Source organism: Cervus elaphus, chromosome 20 (genome assembly GCF_910594005.1).
Source record: "Cervus elaphus chromosome 20, mCerEla1.1, whole genome shotgun sequence".
Classification (NCBI taxonomy): domain Eukaryota; kingdom Metazoa; phylum Chordata; class Mammalia; order Artiodactyla; family Cervidae; genus Cervus; species Cervus elaphus.
In genome coordinates, this window is record NC_057834.1 from 114,305,661 (window position 1) to 114,324,812 (window position 19,152).

A 19,152-nucleotide genomic window follows, 5' to 3' on the forward strand; every position below is an offset into this window, starting at 1 on the left:
TACAAGTTGGTGTTAGGAATAGGGGAAAAGATGGTTATAACTCCCTCTGTCTTTTCTTATTGCACTTACCATAGTCTATAGTGAGATATCTATTGGCTATATTTTATCTGTTTTTTTAATCTATTTGTTAAATTCTGTCTCTCCCACTAGACTGAGTAGCTCCATGAGGACAGAGGCCATGTCTGTGAGATTGACCATCATATTGCCAGCTCTTGTCATAATTTCTGGCACATAGGATGCATCAAATAAGCATTCATTAAACAAGTGAGGGGTGATAGTCAGGACTCAGGATCCTTTAATTTTGAATCTGAGGTGCTCCCTACTGCCTCTCTTCTATCTCTAGAAATCTTGGTGAAAATACAGACAGAGAAGTCAGTACCAAAGTATCAGTGTGAAAGTGAAAGGGTTAGTTGCTCAGTCATGTCTGACTCCTTGCAGCCGTATGGACTGTGTGTAGCCCACCAGGCTCCTCTGTCCATGGGATTTCCCAGGCAAGAATACTATAGTGCGTAGTCATTCTCTTTTTCTAGGGGGTCTTCCCAACCCAGGGATCAAACTCAGGTCTCCTGCACTGTAGACAGATTCTTTATTGTCTGAGCCACCAGGGAAGCCCAAAGTATTGATAAAACTTTATTATTTGCTGAAGCTTCTGCTTTAATTGTGGTACAGCCCTTGGTAAGCTGAACTAATGGCATGGAACTAAGAGGATTCCTTTTACCTGAACTGGGGTGTGTAGTGTCCCCTATTCCTCTTGGTCTTACTCTGGTTTAGGTTGCTTTCTAATGGGAGGATGTCACAGTCTCACAGAGAAAGAAAGAAGAAGTCTCAAAAGAGAAACAGTGTCTCTGTTATTGCATAATGAATATCTTTGATCTTGTTCAGTTTCATCACTTTTTCTTGTTGGGGTGAGAAAAGCAGAAAAAGTCTAGAGCTTTTTTCCCTTGAAGCATTCGATAGTCCTGATTCGTAGGTGGTGGGGGTGATAATGATTGTAATCAAAATAAAATAACAGTAAAATTTGAAATGGTGCAAAAGTCATGCAGAAGCAAAATATCTAACAAAAGGAAAATACAGTGATAATTTTACTAGTATATTAAAATAGCAATAAATGAAAAGCATAGTCAAATCACAACAGATATGGTGACACACTGATAAAGCATTTTACCTGAAAATCATGGAAATTCTATCAGTATGTGTGCATGCGTGTGTTTGGTAGAAACCTAGTAGTTTCATGCAGTCAGGCTTTTTAGTGAAATACTACCGTAGAGTCCTCTTGAATGTGATTTGGCATAAGAGCCTATCAGGAGGGGCCTATGATTCTCCCAGTCATCTTTTAATTTGCTTTATTCTACTTTAAAAGTCAATATATGGTATTTTATAGCTTGGGTATACCAGTTTAACTCTTCTCCTTAAATGGACATTTAAGTTGGTATCAGTGTTCTAACTGATATTGTAGAAAAATAACCTTGTTATATAGTCTTTCATGCTTAATATTTTCCATAGTAAAGTTCATTCTTTCAACACTTAATGAATTCCTGATTTGTACCTATTTCTTTGATATGTACTAAGATTATAACAGCATATAGAATAGATGTGTTTCATCCCCTTAGATTCTAGTGAAAATGAAGACCAAGTATATTTTCTGTACTTTCACCTTTCTTGCTCACTGAAACATTCCCATTTCAACTATTCTATTCATTAGGTTCTCTGACATATTAATCCATTTTCTCCCAATCTGTCAGTTATCTCCTGTTTTCATTTTTTCCTCTCCATTTAACTCATGTTCCTTGGTCTACCTCTGGCATATACTTTATATTCCTTTGTACCATTGTCCTTCTTTTGCATTGTTGTGTGTTCAACTTTACATGAATGCAGCCATCCACCATCTCTTTATGCTTGAACTAAGCACCAGTGGAAAAAAGTCTTAAAGCTAAGCAGTTTATAGCACAACTATAAATTAATGTTCACCAGCCTCAACTGGACTTTCAATACTATCAGACATTCTTACTACATTTCTTTAGTTACCTCTGTCTCCCATTCAATAGGGACTATTTGAAGTTTTATTTATTTTACTCAAAATTCAGTGCCCAATTTGTTTTGTCCCATCTTTCTTCTTTGCCTTTCTCACACTTGGATGTTTTCCTTTTGAGACAGAGATGGTATTAAATAGATACTCCTTCAACTTTCTGCTACCATATCTATAAATCTGCTTGTATCTTCAGATATCCCTTCTTTTTTAAAAAAAAATTTGATTTCATATTGGAACATAGTTGATTAAAAATGTTGTATCAGTTTCAGGTATATAGCAAGGTGATTCAGTTATACATATACATGTAGCTATTCTTTTTTAAATTCCTATTTAGGTTATTACAGATTATTGAGCAGCATTCCCTGTGCTATACAGTAGGTCCTTGTACAGATACATACAGTTGGTTATCTATTTTGAATATAGTAGTATGTACATGTCAATCTGAAACTCTCAATCTATCTTTCTCCCCCTGCCCCTCCGTAACCATATGTTCATTCTCTAAGTCTGTGAGTCTGTTTCTGTTTTGTAAATAAGCTCATTTGTATAACTTTTTTTAGAATTCACATATATCACATGATATTTGTAATTCTCTGACTTTCTTCACTTAGTATGAAAACGTCCAGGTCCATCTACGTTGCTGCACATGGCATTATTTCGTCCTTTTTAATGGCTGATATTCCATTGTATGTATGTGCTGCATCTTTATCCATTGCCTTGTCAGTGGACATTTAGGTTGCTTCCATGTCTGCTATTGTAAATAGTGCTGCAGTGAACATTTGGGTGCATATATCTTCTTGAATTACGATTTTCTCTGAATATATGCCCAGGATTGGAATTGCCGGATTGTATGGTATCTCTGTTTTTAGTTTCTTTTTGTTTTTTAAATTTTGTTTTTAATTGGAGAATAATTGCTTTACTATGTTGTGTTGGTTTCTGTCATACAGCAGGGTGAATCAACTGTTAAGTATACATATATATCCTTCCTCTTGAAGTTCCCTCCCACCCCCACCCCAGATCTGTGCCTCTAGGTCTTACAGAGCACCAGGTTGTGCTCCCTGTGTTATAAAGCAGCTTCCCACTAGCTATCTGCCTTACACATGGCAGTGTATATGTTTCGGTGCTACTCTCTCAATTTGTCTATTTTTAGTTTTTTAAGGAACCTCCGTACTGTTCTTCCTAGTGTCTGTACCAGTTCATATTCCCACCAACATTGTAGGAGGGTTCCCTTTTCTCTACACCTTCTCCAGCATTTATTGTTTGTAGATTTTTTGATGATGGCCATTGTAACTGTGAGATGATACCTCATTGTAGTTTTTGATTTGCATTTCTCTAATAATTAGCAGTGTGGATCATCTTTTCTTGTGCCTCTTGGTCATCTGTATGTCTTCTTTTGATTGTTCTTTTTTTTTTTAATTGAGCTGCCTGAGCTGTTTGTAAATTTTGGAGACTAATCCTTGTCCATCGCATCATCTGCAAATATTTTCTCCCATTCTGTGGGTTGTCTTTTCATTTTGTTTATGGTTTCCTTTGTTGTGCAAAAGATTTTGAGTTTATTTAAGTCCCATTTGTTTATTTTTAAATTTCCATTACTCTAGGAGACAGCTCAGAAAAGATGGTCCTGCGATTTATGTAAAAGTGTATTCTGCCTGTGTTTTCCTCTTAACTTGTTTTATAGTATCAGGTCATACATTTAGGTCTTTAATCAATTTTCGTGTATGGTGTTAAAGAATGTTCTAATTTCTTTTTTTTACTTGTAAAACTGTGCAGTTTTCACAGCACCATTTGTTGAAGAGACTGTCTTTCCTTCATTGTATAGTCTTGCCTCCTTTGTCGTAGATTAATTGGCCATAGTTGCGTGGGTTTATTTCTGAGCTTTACATCTTAGTCCATTAATCTATATTTCTGTTTTTGTGCCAGTACCATACTATTTTGATGACTGTATCTTTGTAGTCCAGTCTGACATCAAGAAACCTGATTTCTCCAGCTCTATTTTCTTTCTCAACGTTGCTTTGGCTATTCTGGGCCTTTTGTGTCTCCATAAAAGTTTTAAGATTTTTTTGTTCTAGTTCTGTGGAAAATGCCATTGGTAATTTGATAGGGATTACATTGAATCTGTAGGTTGCCTTGGGTGGTATAATCATTTTGACAATATTGATTATTCCAATTCAAGAATATGGTATATCTTTCCATCTGTTTGTGTCATCTTTGATTTCTTTCATCAGTGTCTTATAGATTCAGAGTACAGGTCTTTTGTATCCTTGGGTAGGTTTAATCCTAGGTAATTTTTTCTTTTTGATGTGATGATAAATGGGATTGTTTCTTTAGTTTCTCCTTCTGATCTTTCATTGTTTGTGCATAGAAATGCAAGATTTCTGTGTATTTTATATCCTGCAACTTTACCAAATTCATTGATAAGCTCTTGTAGTTTTCTGGTGGCATCTTTAGGATTTTCTGTGTATAGTATGTCATGTAAAACAGTGACAGTTTTACCTCTTTTCCAATTTATATTCCTTTTATTTCTTTTTCTTCTCTGATTTGTCATGGTTAGGACTTCCAAAACTATGTAGAATGAAAGTGGTGAGAATACAGATATCCTTGTCATTTTCCAAATCTAAGAGGTAACGCTTTCAGCTTTTCACCATTGAGTATGTTAACTACAGGCTTGTCATATATGGCCTTTATTATGTTGAGATATGTTCCCTCTCTGCCCACTTTCTGGAGAGTTTTTATCATAAATAGGTATTGAATTTTGTTAAAAGCTTTTCCTGCATTTGTTGAGATGATCGTGTGACTTTTATTCTTCTGTTTGTTGATGTGGTGTATCATACTGATTGGTTTGCAGATATTGAAAAATCCTTGCATCCCTGGTATAAATCCCAATTGATCATGGTGTGTGATTCTTTTACTATATTGTTGGATTCAGATTGCTAGTATTTTTTGTTGAGAATTTTTGTGTCCATGTTCATCAGTGATAGTGACCTATAAATTTTTTTTTGGTAGTATCTTTGTCTGGTTTTGGTTTCAGTATGGTCATGGCCTTGTAGAATGAGTTTGGGAGTATTCATTTCTCTGCATTTTTTTTTGGAATAGTTTCAAAAGAATAAGTGTCAACTCTTCCCTAAATGATAGAATTAATCTGTGATGCCATCTGGTCCTGGACTTTTGTTTTTTGGAAGTTTATATTTTAGTTCAGTCTCAGGAGACTGTGCCTTTCTAAGAATTTGTCCATTTCTTCCAGGTTGTCTATTTTATTGGCATATAGTTGTTTGTAGTAGTCTTTTATGATCCTTTGTATTTCTCTGGTGTCTATTGTAACTTCTCCTTTTTAATTTCTAATTTTGTTGATTTAAGCTCTCTCCTTTTTTTTCTTGATGAGTCTAGCTAAAGGTTTATCATCTTTGTTTATCTTTTCAAAGAATCAGCTTTTTGTTTCATTGATTTTATTGATTTTCTTTGTTTATATTTCTGCTCTGATCTTTCTTTCTTTCCTTCTACTAACTTTGGGTTTTGTTTATTCTTTTTTCTCTGTTGGCTTTATATATAAGATTAGGTTGCTTATTTGTGATTTTTCTTGTTTCCTGAGGTAAGATTGTATTGCTGTAAACTTCTCAGCACTGTGTTTACCATGTCCCTAGGTTTTGGATCATTGTGCTTTAATTTTCATTTGACTCTAGGTAATTTTTATGTCCTCTTTGATTTCTTCAGTGATCCATTAATTGTTTAACAGCATATTCTTTAGCTTCCATGTATTTGCGTCTTTTAGTTTTCGTAGTTGATTCCTAATCTCATAGCAATGTGGCTGGAAAAGATGCTTGATATGATGTTAATTTTCTTAAATTTACTGAAGCTTACTTTGTGGCCCAGCCTGTCATTAATCCTGGAGAATGTTCCATGGGCTCTTGAGAAAAGTGTGTATTCTGCTGCCTTTGGATGGAATACTCTGTAAATGTTAATGAAGGTGGTCTGGTCTAATGTGTCATTTAAGGCCTGTGTTTCTGTATTAATTTTCTTTCTAGATAATCTGTCCATTGATATGAATGGGGTATTTTTAAGTCCCCCACTGTTAATTACATTACTGTTGATTTCTCCTTTAATGACTGTTAGTATTTACCTTATTGTTGGGGTGCTCTGTGTTGGGTAAGTATTTACAATTGTTATAGCTCCTTCTGGGAATGATCCTTTTATCATTGTGTGGTGTCCTTCTTTGTTGCTCTTATTTTGTCTATTTTGAAGTCTCTTTTGTCTGAGAAGAATATTGCTATTCCAGCTATCTTTTAATTTATATTTGCACAGAGTACCTTTTCCCATCTCCTCACTTTCAGTCTGTATGTGTCCCTAGATGTGAAGTGGGTCTCTTGTAGATACCATGTATATGGGTCTTGTTTTTGTACCTCTATTTCTTTTGGTTAGAGCACTAAACCCATTTATGTTTTAGGTAATTACCAATATATATGTTCCTATTGCCATTTTCCTAATTGGTTTGGATTTGCTTTGTAGGTCTTTTTCATTCCCTTCCTGTTTTGTTCCAGTAGTCATGTATGGATGTGAGAGTTGGACTGTAAGGAAAGCTGAGTGCAGAAGAATTGATGCTTTTGAACTGTGGTATTGGAGAGGACTCTTGAGAGTTCCTTGGACCACAAGGAGATCCAACCAGTCCATCCTAAAGGAAATCAGTCCTGGGTGTTCGTTGGAAGGACTGATGTTGAAGCTGAAACTCCAATATTTTGGCCATCTGATGCAAAGAACTGACTCATTTGAAAAGACCCTGCTGCTGGGAAAGATTGAAGGCAGGAGGAGAAGGGGACGACAGAGGATGAGATGGTTAGATGGCATCACTGACTCAATGGTCATGAGTTTGGGTAAACTCCAGGAGTTGGTGATGGACAGGGAGGCCTGGCGTGCTGCAGTTCATGGGATTGCAAAGAGTCGGACACGACTGAGCAGCGGAACTGAACTGAACTGTTTTGTTCTCTTGTCTTGTGATTTGATGACTAACTTTAGTGTTGTATTTGGATTCCATTTTCATTTTTGTGTATGTATCTATTATAGATTTTCAGTTTGTGGTTACCATGAGGTTTTGATATTCAGTTCAGTTCAGTTGCTCAGTCATGTCTTGACTCTTTGCGACCCCATGGACTGCAGCATGCCAGGCTTCCCTGTCCATCACCAATTCCTGGAGTTTACTCAAACTCATGTCCATTGAGTCGGTGATGCCATTCAACCATCTCATCTTCTGTCATCCCCTTCTCCTCCTGCCCTCAATCTCTCCGGGCATCAGGGTCTTTTAAAATGAGTCAGTTCTTCACATCAGGTGGCCAAAGTATTGGCATATCAGCTTCAGCATCAGTCCGTCCAATGAATATTCAGGTCTTTTTTCCTTTAGGAGGGACTGGTTGGATCTCCTTGCAGTCCAAGGAACTCTCAGGAGTCCTCTCCAATACCAGAGTTCAAAAGCAGCAATTCGGTGTTCAGCTTTCTTTATAGTCCAACTCTCACATCCATACATGACTACTGGAAAAACCATAGCCTTGACTAGACAGACCTTTGTTGGCAAAGTAATGTCTCTGCTTTTTAATATGCTGTCTAGGTTGGTCACAACTAGTTTGTGGTTACCATGAGGTTTTGATATAGCATTCTGTATATAAAAAAGATTGTTTTAAGTTGCTGGTCTTTTAATTTCAAATTTATTTCCAATTATCCTGCATTGGTGTTCTCTTCTTCTCATAGTTACTGGTTTTGATATCATATTTGTGTGCAGATGATTTCCTGCCTTTACTTTGTATTTACTGGTAAGCTTTTCCATTCACAATTTTGTTTCCAGTAGTTGCCTTTTCTTTTCTTCTTAAAGTTCCTTTGGCATTTGTTGCAAAACTGGTCTGGTGGTGCTGAATTTTCTTAGGTTTTTCTTGTCTGTAAAGCTTTTGCTTTCTCCATCAAATCTGAATGAGAGCCTTGCTGGATGGAGTACTGTTGGTTGTAGGTTCTTCCCTTTCATCACTTTAAATATATCATGCCACTCCCTTCTTGCCTGCAGAGTTTCTGCTGAGAAATCAGCTGATAACCTTATGGGAGTTCCCTTGTATTTGTTGCTTTTCTTTGTTGCTTTCAATGTTTTTTTTCTTTGTTTAAAATTTTTGTCAATTTGATTCCCATTTGTTTTGGTGTGTTCTTCCTTGTGTTTATTCTACCTGGAATTCTCTGACCTTCCTGGAATTGGATGACTGTTTCCTTTCCCATGTTAGGTGAGTTTTCAGCTATTACCTCTTCAGATATTTTCTCAAGTCCCTTCTTTCTTCCTTTTCCTTATGGGACTGCATGATGTGAATGTTTGAGGCTTTTAAAGTTGTCCCAGAGGTCTTTTAGAATGTCTTCATTTCTTTTCATTCTTTATTCTGTTCCATGGCAGTGATATCCACCATTCTGACTTCCAGATCACTTATCCTTTCTTCTGCCTCAGTTACTCTGCTGTTCATTCCTTCTAGTGTACTTTTCATTCTGGTTATTGTATTGTTCATCTCTGTTTGTTCTTCAGTTCTGTGTCTTTGTTAAACATTTCTTTCATCTTCTTAATTTGTGCCTCCATTTTTTTAAAGAGATCTTGGGTCATCTTCACTACCATTAATCTTAAATTTTTTTTTTTTTACCCTAGATTGCCTATCTCCACTTCATTTAGTTCTGGGGTTTTATCTTGTTCCTTCATCTGGACATATTCCTCAGTTGTCTCATTTTGTCTAACATTCTGTAATTACAGCTTCAGTTCTGAAGGCTGCAGGATTGTAGTTCTTGTGTCTGCTGTCTGCTATCTGGTGGATGCGGCTGTCTAAGAGGCTTGTGCAAGCTTCCTGGTGGGAGGGTCTGGTTCCTGTCAGCTGGTGGGTGGTGCTGGGTCTTGTCCCTTTGGTGGTCAGAGCCATGCTCAGGAAGACTTGAAGTAACCTGTCTGCTGATGGGTGGGGCTGTGCTTCAGTCTTGTTGGTTGTTTGGCCTCAGGTGTCCTGGCACTTGAGCCTTCAGTTGAGTGGGGTTAAGGTTGTGGGGAGGAAATAGTAGCCTCCAGGAGGACTCACACCAATACGTGCTCGTTAAAACTGCTGCTGCAAGTGTCTTTGTTCCCAGAGTGAGCCACAGCCCCACCCCCCGCCTCTGCCAGAGACCCTCCAATAATAGCAGGTAGATCTAGCCCAGAAGTCACTGTTTTTTTCCCCTGAGTCCTAGGGAGGTCCTTGTGTACTCCTTCTCAGAGTGGAATTTCTGTTTTTCCCAGTTCTGTGGAATTCCTGCAACCAAACCCCCCTGGCCTTCAAAGTTAGATTCTCTGGGGGCTTCTCTTCCTGTTACCAGATCCTCAGGCTGGGAGGCCTGACACGAAGTTCAGGGCTTTCAGTCCTGTGGTAGAACTTCTGTGGTATTATCATTTTCCAGTTTGTGAGTTGCCCACACAGCAGGTATGGGATTCGATTTTACTGGAATTGTGCCTCTCCAACAATTTTGTTGTGGCTTCTTCATCTTTGGATATAGGTGTCTTTTTTCGTAGGTTCCAGCCTTTTTGTTTTTATTGTTCAATGGCTGTTCAGCAGTTAGTTGTTATTTTGGTGTTTCTCTAAAAAGAGAGCTTCGCTGATAGCTCAGTTGGTAAAGAATCCGCCTGCAAAGAGACCCCAGTTTGATTCCTGGGTCTTGAAGATCCCCTGGAGAAGGGAAAGGTTACCCACTCCAGTGTTCTGGCCTGGAGAATTCCATGGACTGTATAGTCCATGGGGTCTCAAAGAGTCAGACACAACTGAGAAGGGGTGAACTCAATCATTCTACTTTACCATCTTGCTGGCCAGTCACCAGATATACCTTCTTTATCAGAGACTAGTCCTTCCCTAGGTACTCTAGATCCATTCATTATTTTCTGTAACTTAAATATTCAATCTTTTTTTCTGTGAAAAATATTTTCAAAGATGAAGTAGATAAAATGTATCTGCAGATTAGGATTAACTATTTGCCTTCTATTTTATTTTATTTTATTTTATTTTGCCTTCTATTTTAATGATAGGCAGCACTAACTTTGAACTCCAATTAAGCAAATGTCTCCTCCAGAAAGTGTTCCTTTTTTTGAATTAGTAAATTTACATTATAAAAACATTATACTCTGTTATTATTAATATATTTTTAAATTCTTTGATAAAATTTTTGTGGAAATTTTCTTTCTCTCATTTTATAAGTACCTATATAATATAATGTCTTCAATTTTACCTCAACACCTAAAATTTTAACTATCTGGCTCTTCCCAGAAGAAGTTTGTTGACCCCAGGTCTAGGTCACCTTAACTAGGAAAGTGGGATAAAGAAAAATTGATTAAAGAGATAGATATTCAGGAATAGAATGGATACAACCTGGTGGTTAATTAGAGGGGATGAGTTGAGAATAAGTTCAGGGTGGTTTCCTAGATTTTTGCCATAAGCAACCAGGTAAATTAAGAAAGACTTTCATTTTTGTCTTATCAGAAAAAATGATAATGAAGAGTTTAATAAACTATATTGACTTCATCAGTAGTAAATGTAAAGGATTATATTGTTTTCTTTTTTAGAAATACAGTTTTATTGAGAATTCATGTACTTTAGCATTCACCTATATAAAGTGAGTAATTCAGTGTTTGAGTATTTTTGCAGGATTGTGCAACCATCACTACATCTAATTAGAACATTTTGTCCTCTCTCAAGGAAACTCCTATCCCAATTAGCAGTCAGTCCTCCTTCCTTTTTCCTCTCACTCTATTGATTTGCCTTTTGTAGACGTTTTATGAAAATGGAATCAGAGTATGTGTAGCCTTTTGTGACTGGTGTCTTTCATTTAGCAGAATGTATTCAGGGTTCATTCAAGCTGTAGCATATATCAGTACTTCATTCTTTTTTTATGGTTGAATGATATTCCACTCTATGGTTATATTACATTTTATTCATTTTCATTCATCAGTTTGTGGAAATTTGTATTCTTTCTGCTGTTTGGCTACTATGAGTAGTGCTGCTATAAATATTTGTGTACAAAATATTCTGTGGATGTATATTTTCATTTCTTTTGATCATATACATAACAGAATTGTTGGGTTGTTTTAATAAGTTTATGTTTTAACTTTCTGAGGAGCTGCCAAGCTGTTTCTTAAAAGAGTTGGACTTTTTTATATTCCCACCTGCAATATATGAAGGTTCCAGTTTTTTCACATCCTTATAATACTTGTTGCTATATTTTTTCTTTCCTAATAGCCATGCAGTGGGTGTCTCTCTTATACTTTTATCCCTGACATTAGATAGATTTGAAGAAATCAGAGAGTACTAAGTAGACATGTTCTCTTGCCATCCAAAGATACTGGTATTGTCAGGATAAACTAGTCTTTGTGATAGTGCAAAACTGAACTAAAGCTTAGAAAGATAACAAAGGTAGTAAGCAAAAATGAGCCTGATTCTTTGAAGACTTGGAAAAATGATTTAATTCTTATTGGTTCTCAGTGTTCTTTTTAGGTATATTCTACTTTGTATGGTAAATGTTACATATTCTTGAAATGTTGAATGTAAATCCAGTGATATTTTAAATAAACCAGAGGATTGATTTATTTACACAGAATTCTTTTGTAAAGATATTGATTCCTTTGTGGAAGTAGCCTGGTGGGGCAGAAAGCATGAGATTTGTAATCAGACTTAGCTTGAAATCCTTTATCTCCTACTTATTAGCTTTTTTTGCTGTGGGCAAACGGCTTGAACTTTCTGAGCCTTGGAGCCTCAGTTTCCTCATCTATAAAATGAGCAGGAAAATAGTATCTGCTTTATCGGGATATTACACAAAGATGTTACAGATGAATGAGAAAAAAGCATAAATGTGAAGTGATTAGTACTGTTAGCAGCTGTGATATTGATGATGATAATTCTGAATCTTGTTGTCATGTCATGGTTTTAGTTACAGTGAAATACTTGTTGATATTTATTTCATTTTTAAAAAAATTACTTTTGGGTCCTGGTCTGCTTTCCATTTGGATTCAAAAGTTTACAGTGATATTTTTTTTTTTCCTAGTAAAGTTGTATTTTCTTCCTAGGAGTACTTCTTTGATTCCAGAGTATTAACAGATGGAGAACTGGCTCCCAATGATCGATGTTGCCGTGTGTGTGGAAAAATAGGCCACTATATGAAAGACTGCCCCAAAAGGAGAAGGTTGGCAAATTATTATGTATCAACATTGTAGGAAAAATAAATATGAGGCAAATTGAAGGTATCATGTGTTTAGATATGTTTAAATTGAGAAAGTTTAGAGCTTGCAGTTGACCCTTAGGTAAATGTATATTTGAGTGGTGTTTTGTGAAAGAGTGAGATTTATTCCTGGTACATTGGTGTCTCATGATATTTATTATTTGTTCATCTATTCATTAAGGTTTTTTTACCTGCAGAAGTATTTATTAACACTTATTATATGCTGGAAACCATTCTAGGATCCAGGGGGAAAAAAAAAGAGACCAGGATACGAGGTTCTTGCTGAGAACCTCACTATTACGAAAACAAATAATTAAAAAATAATTAAATGAATCTTTGAGGTATATATTGTAAGATATGCCTATATACTCTTTCCTTTAAGGAATAAACATCCTCTGTGCTCCCTGAAAATATGTCTGTGATACTTTCCTGTGTTCTTTATACTGTTTAATAGGCCAGGAAATTCCTTTTTTAGTCATCAAGCTTTACTTAATGTAAAGAGCTTAGAACTTTTCATACAGAACAAATTTGTAGTTTCCATCACTGCTATTTATTAAATTTAGAGAAGACACTTACTTTCTCCAAGCCTCAAATGTCTTTCTTTATAAAATGGACATAACAAATAGCCAACTAAGGATTGTACAATTAAAATTTGCTATTAAACATTAAAAATTGATATTGTATTATGAAACTACTAGAATACCCAGTGTCTGCCACATGAGTAGGTATGTGAGAACCCTTGCCGTCAAAAAAATGCATGAAACAATGGGCATGTTAGTCCCTTTATTGTGAGGCTCTTGTATAGTTTAGTTTGTTTTGTAGTTATTTTATAAGTCCCTAGCCCCACATTATTGGTATCAGCAGTTTACTGTTTAGACTAAAGAAGAAAGACAGTGAAGAAGAGAAAGAAGGGAATGAAGAGGAGAAAGACTCCCGAGACCTTCTTGACCCCCGAGACCTCCACGACACTCGAGACTTTAGAGACCCCAGAGACCTCAGATGTTTTATCTGCGGAGATGCAGGACATGTGCGAAGGGAGTGCCCAGAGGTCAAGCTGGCCCGTCAGAGGAATAGCAGTGTGGCAGGTAAATAGAAAAAGCCAAAAATAGTGTCATTTATGTTGATGTCATTTTAAGGACCCTGATTCTTCTCTATTCTAAACATAACTTTATGATTTCAGGTCTTTTAATTTATTAAAGAGAAAATTTAGGTTTTTATTTTGAATAGTATTTGGATATGTTTATTATTAAGGTCTTAGCAGTCTGTTGTATTCAGTAACTCCCTCTAAGTATTTTTTGGATTTGAGTCATATTCTTTATTTCTCTTGCTATGAAAAGTTAACAAAAGTTAACTACCCACCCCCAAAAGTTAATGAGAGATTGTTTTTCTGGGAACACATACAGGAGAAATTGTATCTCTTCCCATGTCTTTTATGAGAGAGGGATATCTGTTCTTATTATATTTCATAGGGAATTTTATGAATTAGAAACCCAGATAGAGTTGATTGAAAGAAAAAAAATATAAGTGATGATTTCCAGTTATTCAGATTCTTGTTGCAGGAGTTATTTTCTTAAATAAATGTATAATCTTCTTTAGAAAACAGTATGATATTTGTTCTTGTTTCCAGAATCGCTGTATTTTTTTTTTTAATGCTCTAAGGGTTGAGAAATGGCTTAAATTTAAAAATGAGTTGTTAAAAAGTTCTTTACTAACATAATCATAGTTTAAAAGTCCAAGTTTATAAAATCGCAGATTTGAGACTGTTGTACTGAAGAAGGGAGTTTATTGATTATCATTTCTCTGTTATTTTATCTATTGAATTTCTTTTTGATGTCTTCTCTTAGCAGCCCAGCTGGTCCGCAATCTTGTAAATGCCCAGCAGGTGGCTGGTTCAGCCCAGCAACAAGGTGATCAGTCCATAAGGACTAGGCAGTCTTCAGAATGCGTGAGTACTCTGCTTGCAGATGGGTTGGTCTTGGCAGGAAAACAGCTCTAATTTTGGTGGGTGATAAGGTTGATCTTTGAGATTGGCAAATTCAGTCTTTCAGATTACACAATGCTTTATAGAGATGTCCTTGCTAGGCACATCAGCTAGAATGAGCATTATTTTTGGAGTAATATAGATCTGGGTTTTAATCTATGGGCAAGATACTTAATTTCAGTGAACCTATTTCTTATTTGTAAAATAAGGTAACTACCAAATAAGGTTGTTGGTTGGATTATAGTAAGGTAATAACTTTGAGGCTTTAGGTTTTGCATAACACAAGAATATGGAAGAATAGTCTATAATGAAAGAACACTGTTAATTAACAATAGACCCCAAAATTGACATGTATTAAGGGTTTAGTACTCTTAAGGCAGTACATGCATGATACTTCATTTGCTTGAAATTTTGTGGCTTCTCATCACTGATATGGATACCTAGTGAAACATATCCTGTAAAAGAGTACTTAATTAGATTTCTGATTCACAGGTTTCATGTTGTCTTTGCTGAGTTGCTCTAACCTTTGTCTAAATATGTATTCACCTTGCACATTTTAAATTAGGTAAATACTAATTGAATGCTTATTTTAAGTCTTGACATTGTGCTTTAGTGCTTCACACCTATTATCACATTTAATCCTTCAAATGGCCATGTGAAGTGATAGGTATTGGTATGATCAAATTTTACAAATTGGGAAGCTGAGAATAAGAGAAATTGAAAGATTCAAACACAGGTCTACATCACTTCAAAGCTGTTAACTATTAAACATGCTAAATCAGATGTGATCTGTGTTTTGGAAAAAAATTCTTAAAGCATTTGAAGAGCAATAGTAGGACTTGTCTTAAAAAAACATTTAGGATCCCATTAACCCTACCTCCAACACTTGAATATGTACTGCTGTGGGTCTGACATTTTCATAAAAATTATATAATAACAATTATATTACAGTAACAACATTTATTGATTGCTATTTGCTATATATGCATTTTTCCTGTTTCTTATTAAATATTTTTAAAATACTGAAAAAGTATAGAAAATGATAACCATTGTTATATATGGTTAAGGTTAGGGTATAACCATGGTTATATATAAGTATAGAAAATGATAACCATGCACTACTACGAGGCTTTAACAATTCTCAGTGTTTTGTTATTTTGGTTTTATTAAAGAGTATCCACAGTTGACAACCCCTATGCATTCCTCTTGGATGCTGTTCCCTTCTTAAAACTTTTCCTACTATCCCTTCCTTGCTACTAAAATGTGTCTACTATTCTGAATTTGGTGTTTATGTTTTTGGCATGTATTGTTGTAGTTAATCTTCACAAAAACCTATGATGTAGATTCTATTATTTATACTTTACAGGTGAAGAAACTGAGATTTAAGTTTTTTGCCTGAGGTCAATAAACACTTGGAACCAGAACTTGTATCCTTAGGTTCTGTTTCCAAAGCCTGTGCTCTAACCACTCTCCTATGGTGCCCCTAACTTTCATCCTCTGCTTCTAGCACTCACCCCACCTGAGATGGGGTAAGAGTCTGACTGATGGACTTTGCTATTCAAGGTCCTGCAAAGCACTTCAGCTTCAACATGTCTAGAATGTAGCTTATATTTCTTTCCAACTCCCCAAGTTTGCCTCTTCCTCCTGTCTTCTCCATCTCACTGAATGATCTCACTGTCTCTAGTTTCCTGAACTCCTACTCTTCCCTCAGCCTCCACATCCAGTCAGCCGCTAGGTCCTGTTGCTTCTATCTGTAACAAATAGCTCACATCCATTTGCTTCCCTAGCCTAGGTAACCATCATTTCAGATTCCAATTACTTTAAAAGGCCATGTGCTTTTGTTTCTGTATACCTTTAGTTACGTTGTTCGCTCTAACAGAATCTTCTCTTCTCCTTTTTCTCTACTCTCTTTTATCATATTGGTTTCTTTTTAAGTCTCAGCTTAAAAGTCACTTCCTTCAGGAAGATTTCCTTGATTTCCACTTTCTTTAATCTTGTCTTTTCTTCTCCCAAAGTGGGCTTAGGTGTTCCTGCTCTGGGATTTCATTATACATTATACAGTCTTTATCATAGTAATTGTTATACTTTATTGTGATTGCTTATGTAATCTTTATCTCTTCCTCCTCTTTTTCCATATTGACTTTAAGCTTCATGAGGGCATACATGTTAGTATTTTATTTTTAATACCTAGAACAATGCCCAGCACATAACTGACACCCTATAAATACTTGTTGAGGAGCTAAATGACAGAGAGTATGAGAGATTTAGATGTAAACTTCTAGTTACAGTTGGAGTTGTGTGTTCTATGTGATAAATATGTTGTCTGGACTTTGTCTTCTTTGGGCAATAAAAAGGTTCATAGATAAAACCTATGTGAGAAAGGGTTTGAGAACCTTGGGAAAAACTCTACCTTCATATAAAATGAGGTTCTGTTATTATCTGTTAGTATGTATATCTTAGAATTCTGTTTATAGTATTCTGATGAAGTAACTCCATAGTTTTATATTTTTATAATTTCTGCTTTTATAAAATTAAGATGTTCATAAAATAATTTAAAAATATATCTTTTTTTTTTTCTCTGCAGTCTGATTCGCCATCTTATTCTCCTCAGCCCCAGCCATTTCCACAGAACTCTTCCCAGTCCACTGCCATTACCCAGCCTCCATCCCAGCCAGGATCCCAACCCAAGCTTGGCCCACCTCAGCAGGGAACCCAGCACCCCCATCAGGTCCAGATGCCTATGTATAACTTCCCTCAGTCACCACCAGCTCAGTATTCTCCCATGCACAACATGGGATTGTTGCCAGTGCATCCCCTCCAAATCCCTGCCCCGTCCTGGCCTATTCACGGCCCAGTGATCCATTCTGCACCAGGCAGTGCGCCCAGCAATATTGGCCTGAACGATCCCAGCATCATCTTTGCACAGCCTGCTGCCAGACCTGTGGCGATCCCTAGCTCCTCTCATGATGGACACTGGCCCCGTACTGTGGCTCCAAATTCCCTGGTGAACAATGGTACAGTGGGGAATTCGGGTAACCCTTTCTTTTCTTCTTTTGTATCTGTCTGTAGAAAGGTTGGATGAATTGTATTATTGGTTGAACCTGGGGAGATAAATGTGAGTAAAAAGATGGCAATCATTATTTGTGGAGGGGGGAGTATAAGGTAAGGTGAAGAGTATGGGCTATGGATTCAGACCACCTGGATTTGAATCGTGGCTCTGCCATTTATTATGTGGCATCAGGTATTTGCTTAATCTCTTTGTACATTGGTTTCATCTGTGAAATAAGTGTGTATTAATAGAACCTAACTCACAGGAATGTTGTGAATATTAAGTGAGGTAATAAATATAAATGTTTGTTATTATTATTTAAAAATTTCATTGCAGTCTCATTTGGTATAGGTATTATTAGCACTTATTTTTACAGTTGAGGAAATTGTGAAGAGTTAAAAATAACTGTCATGCTGTTATAATCATAGTAGATCCAGGATTTAAACCAATTTCTTTCTTCAAAACCTGTAATCTTTGCTTTGGACTCTTACTGTCTCCTTACTTACTAAGAAGCAGTTTTCTAAAAAGAAAAAGATTAGTAACACTTTATAGCTTAAGAAAGAATAGTTTTTTACTGATATTTAAATAATGCATATTCTTTGTAGAGCATTTTTTTTCTTTTTCTTTTTTGTTGTTTCTTTGTTCTCTCTTTTAAAAAAAATTCTTTTGTAGAGCATTTTAAAAAGAAAAAACCATATATAATCTTAATTCCTGGGCAGAATTGTTCAGAAATATTTTGGTTTATTACTAGCCAGTCATTTTTTTCATTTTTGTGTATTTAAAAATAGTTGATAAATGCTGTTAAGCTAGTTTTATATTATATTTATTTTTAAAACTTTTATCATGGAAAACTTGAACACAGTAGGAGAGAGTAAAGTATAAACCTCCCATTACCTGGATTTAAGTTATCTATGTTTTCTATTTACTGTTTGTGATTCTTCTGTAGCTTACTGTCTGTGATTCTTTTCCTTATTAACTACTTGGTTATCCTCATATATTGTTTGTAGAGGAAATGTAGACTAAAAGCTTGATTATTTACCTTTATCAATTTTCAGAATAATTTTAGTGATAGTTTTAAACGAATATATGTTATTCCTTAAAGCACTGTAATGGAGGAATCTCTGACCTCTTTTGAAATAATACAGATGGTATATTTTGCTGAGCAGAAATTCCAGAATGTGGAACTCATTTAGATTTCAAGGATTAAAGGATATACGTCATACATGGCCATTCTAATGTGGCCTCTGCTTTTCTCATTCAGCAAATTTTTATTGTATGCATGCCATGATAAATACTGTGATAGTCACTGAGTTATATAACCATGAGGACAGACACATGCTTTGCCTTTTGATATATTGATTCAGTTTTAACAGTTTTAACTTCTTTCTTTCTCTACCACTAGTTGATCTCTGTTTTAGCCTTAATGAACTAGTTAATTAACACCCTACAGGCACACCGTGGTCTTACCCTGATTATTTACTTAAGTGATTGGTTCCCTCTGCCTGGAATGTCCTCTCCAATAACTCTCCTGTTCACTCTCACCTCCTTCTGCTTTTCTCCAAAAGCTTGGCTAACTTACTTACCCTTCATTTTAAAATTTGGATCACTTTCTTTAGGAAGCCTCTAATTCTTATAGATCCTCTCCTCCAATTGTATTAGGTATTCTTTTCTCTCCTTCATGTTTCCTTAATATCCATATTATAAGACTTGTCTTACTGTGTTGAAATTGCCTGTTTACTTGTCTGCATAATGCATTAGACTGAACTTTTAGAGGCTGTAAATTGTTTCTTGTCTATCATTGTCTCCCTAGTGTCCAGTATAGTGCCTGTTGTAAGATAGATGTTATTTGTATACTTCTAGGCTTCCCTG

At 35.9% G+C, this 19,152-nt stretch overlaps 1 protein-coding gene across 9 annotated transcripts in view; it reads left to right on the forward strand.

Annotated features, from left to right (window-relative positions):
- The window catches only part of TUT4 (terminal uridylyl transferase 4), a 129,983-nt gene that overhangs the window by 106,740 nt on the left and 4,091 nt on the right, over positions 1-19,152 (forward strand). For 3 of the 9 annotated variants that reach the window (XM_043878795.1, XM_043878790.1, XM_043878791.1), the window contains exons 25-28: positions 12,102-12,217; positions 13,115-13,338; positions 14,098-14,198; positions 16,819-17,266. In XM_043878795.1, the coding sequence (XP_043734730.1) occupies positions 12,102-12,217; positions 13,115-13,338; positions 14,098-14,198; positions 16,819-17,266 (889 nt within the window). The remainder of the gene's footprint in view (positions 1-12,101; positions 12,218-13,114; positions 13,339-14,097; positions 14,199-16,818; positions 17,267-19,152) is intronic. The other 6 variants (XM_043878798.1, XM_043878794.1, XM_043878796.1 and 3 more) reach the window with 3 other exon arrangements.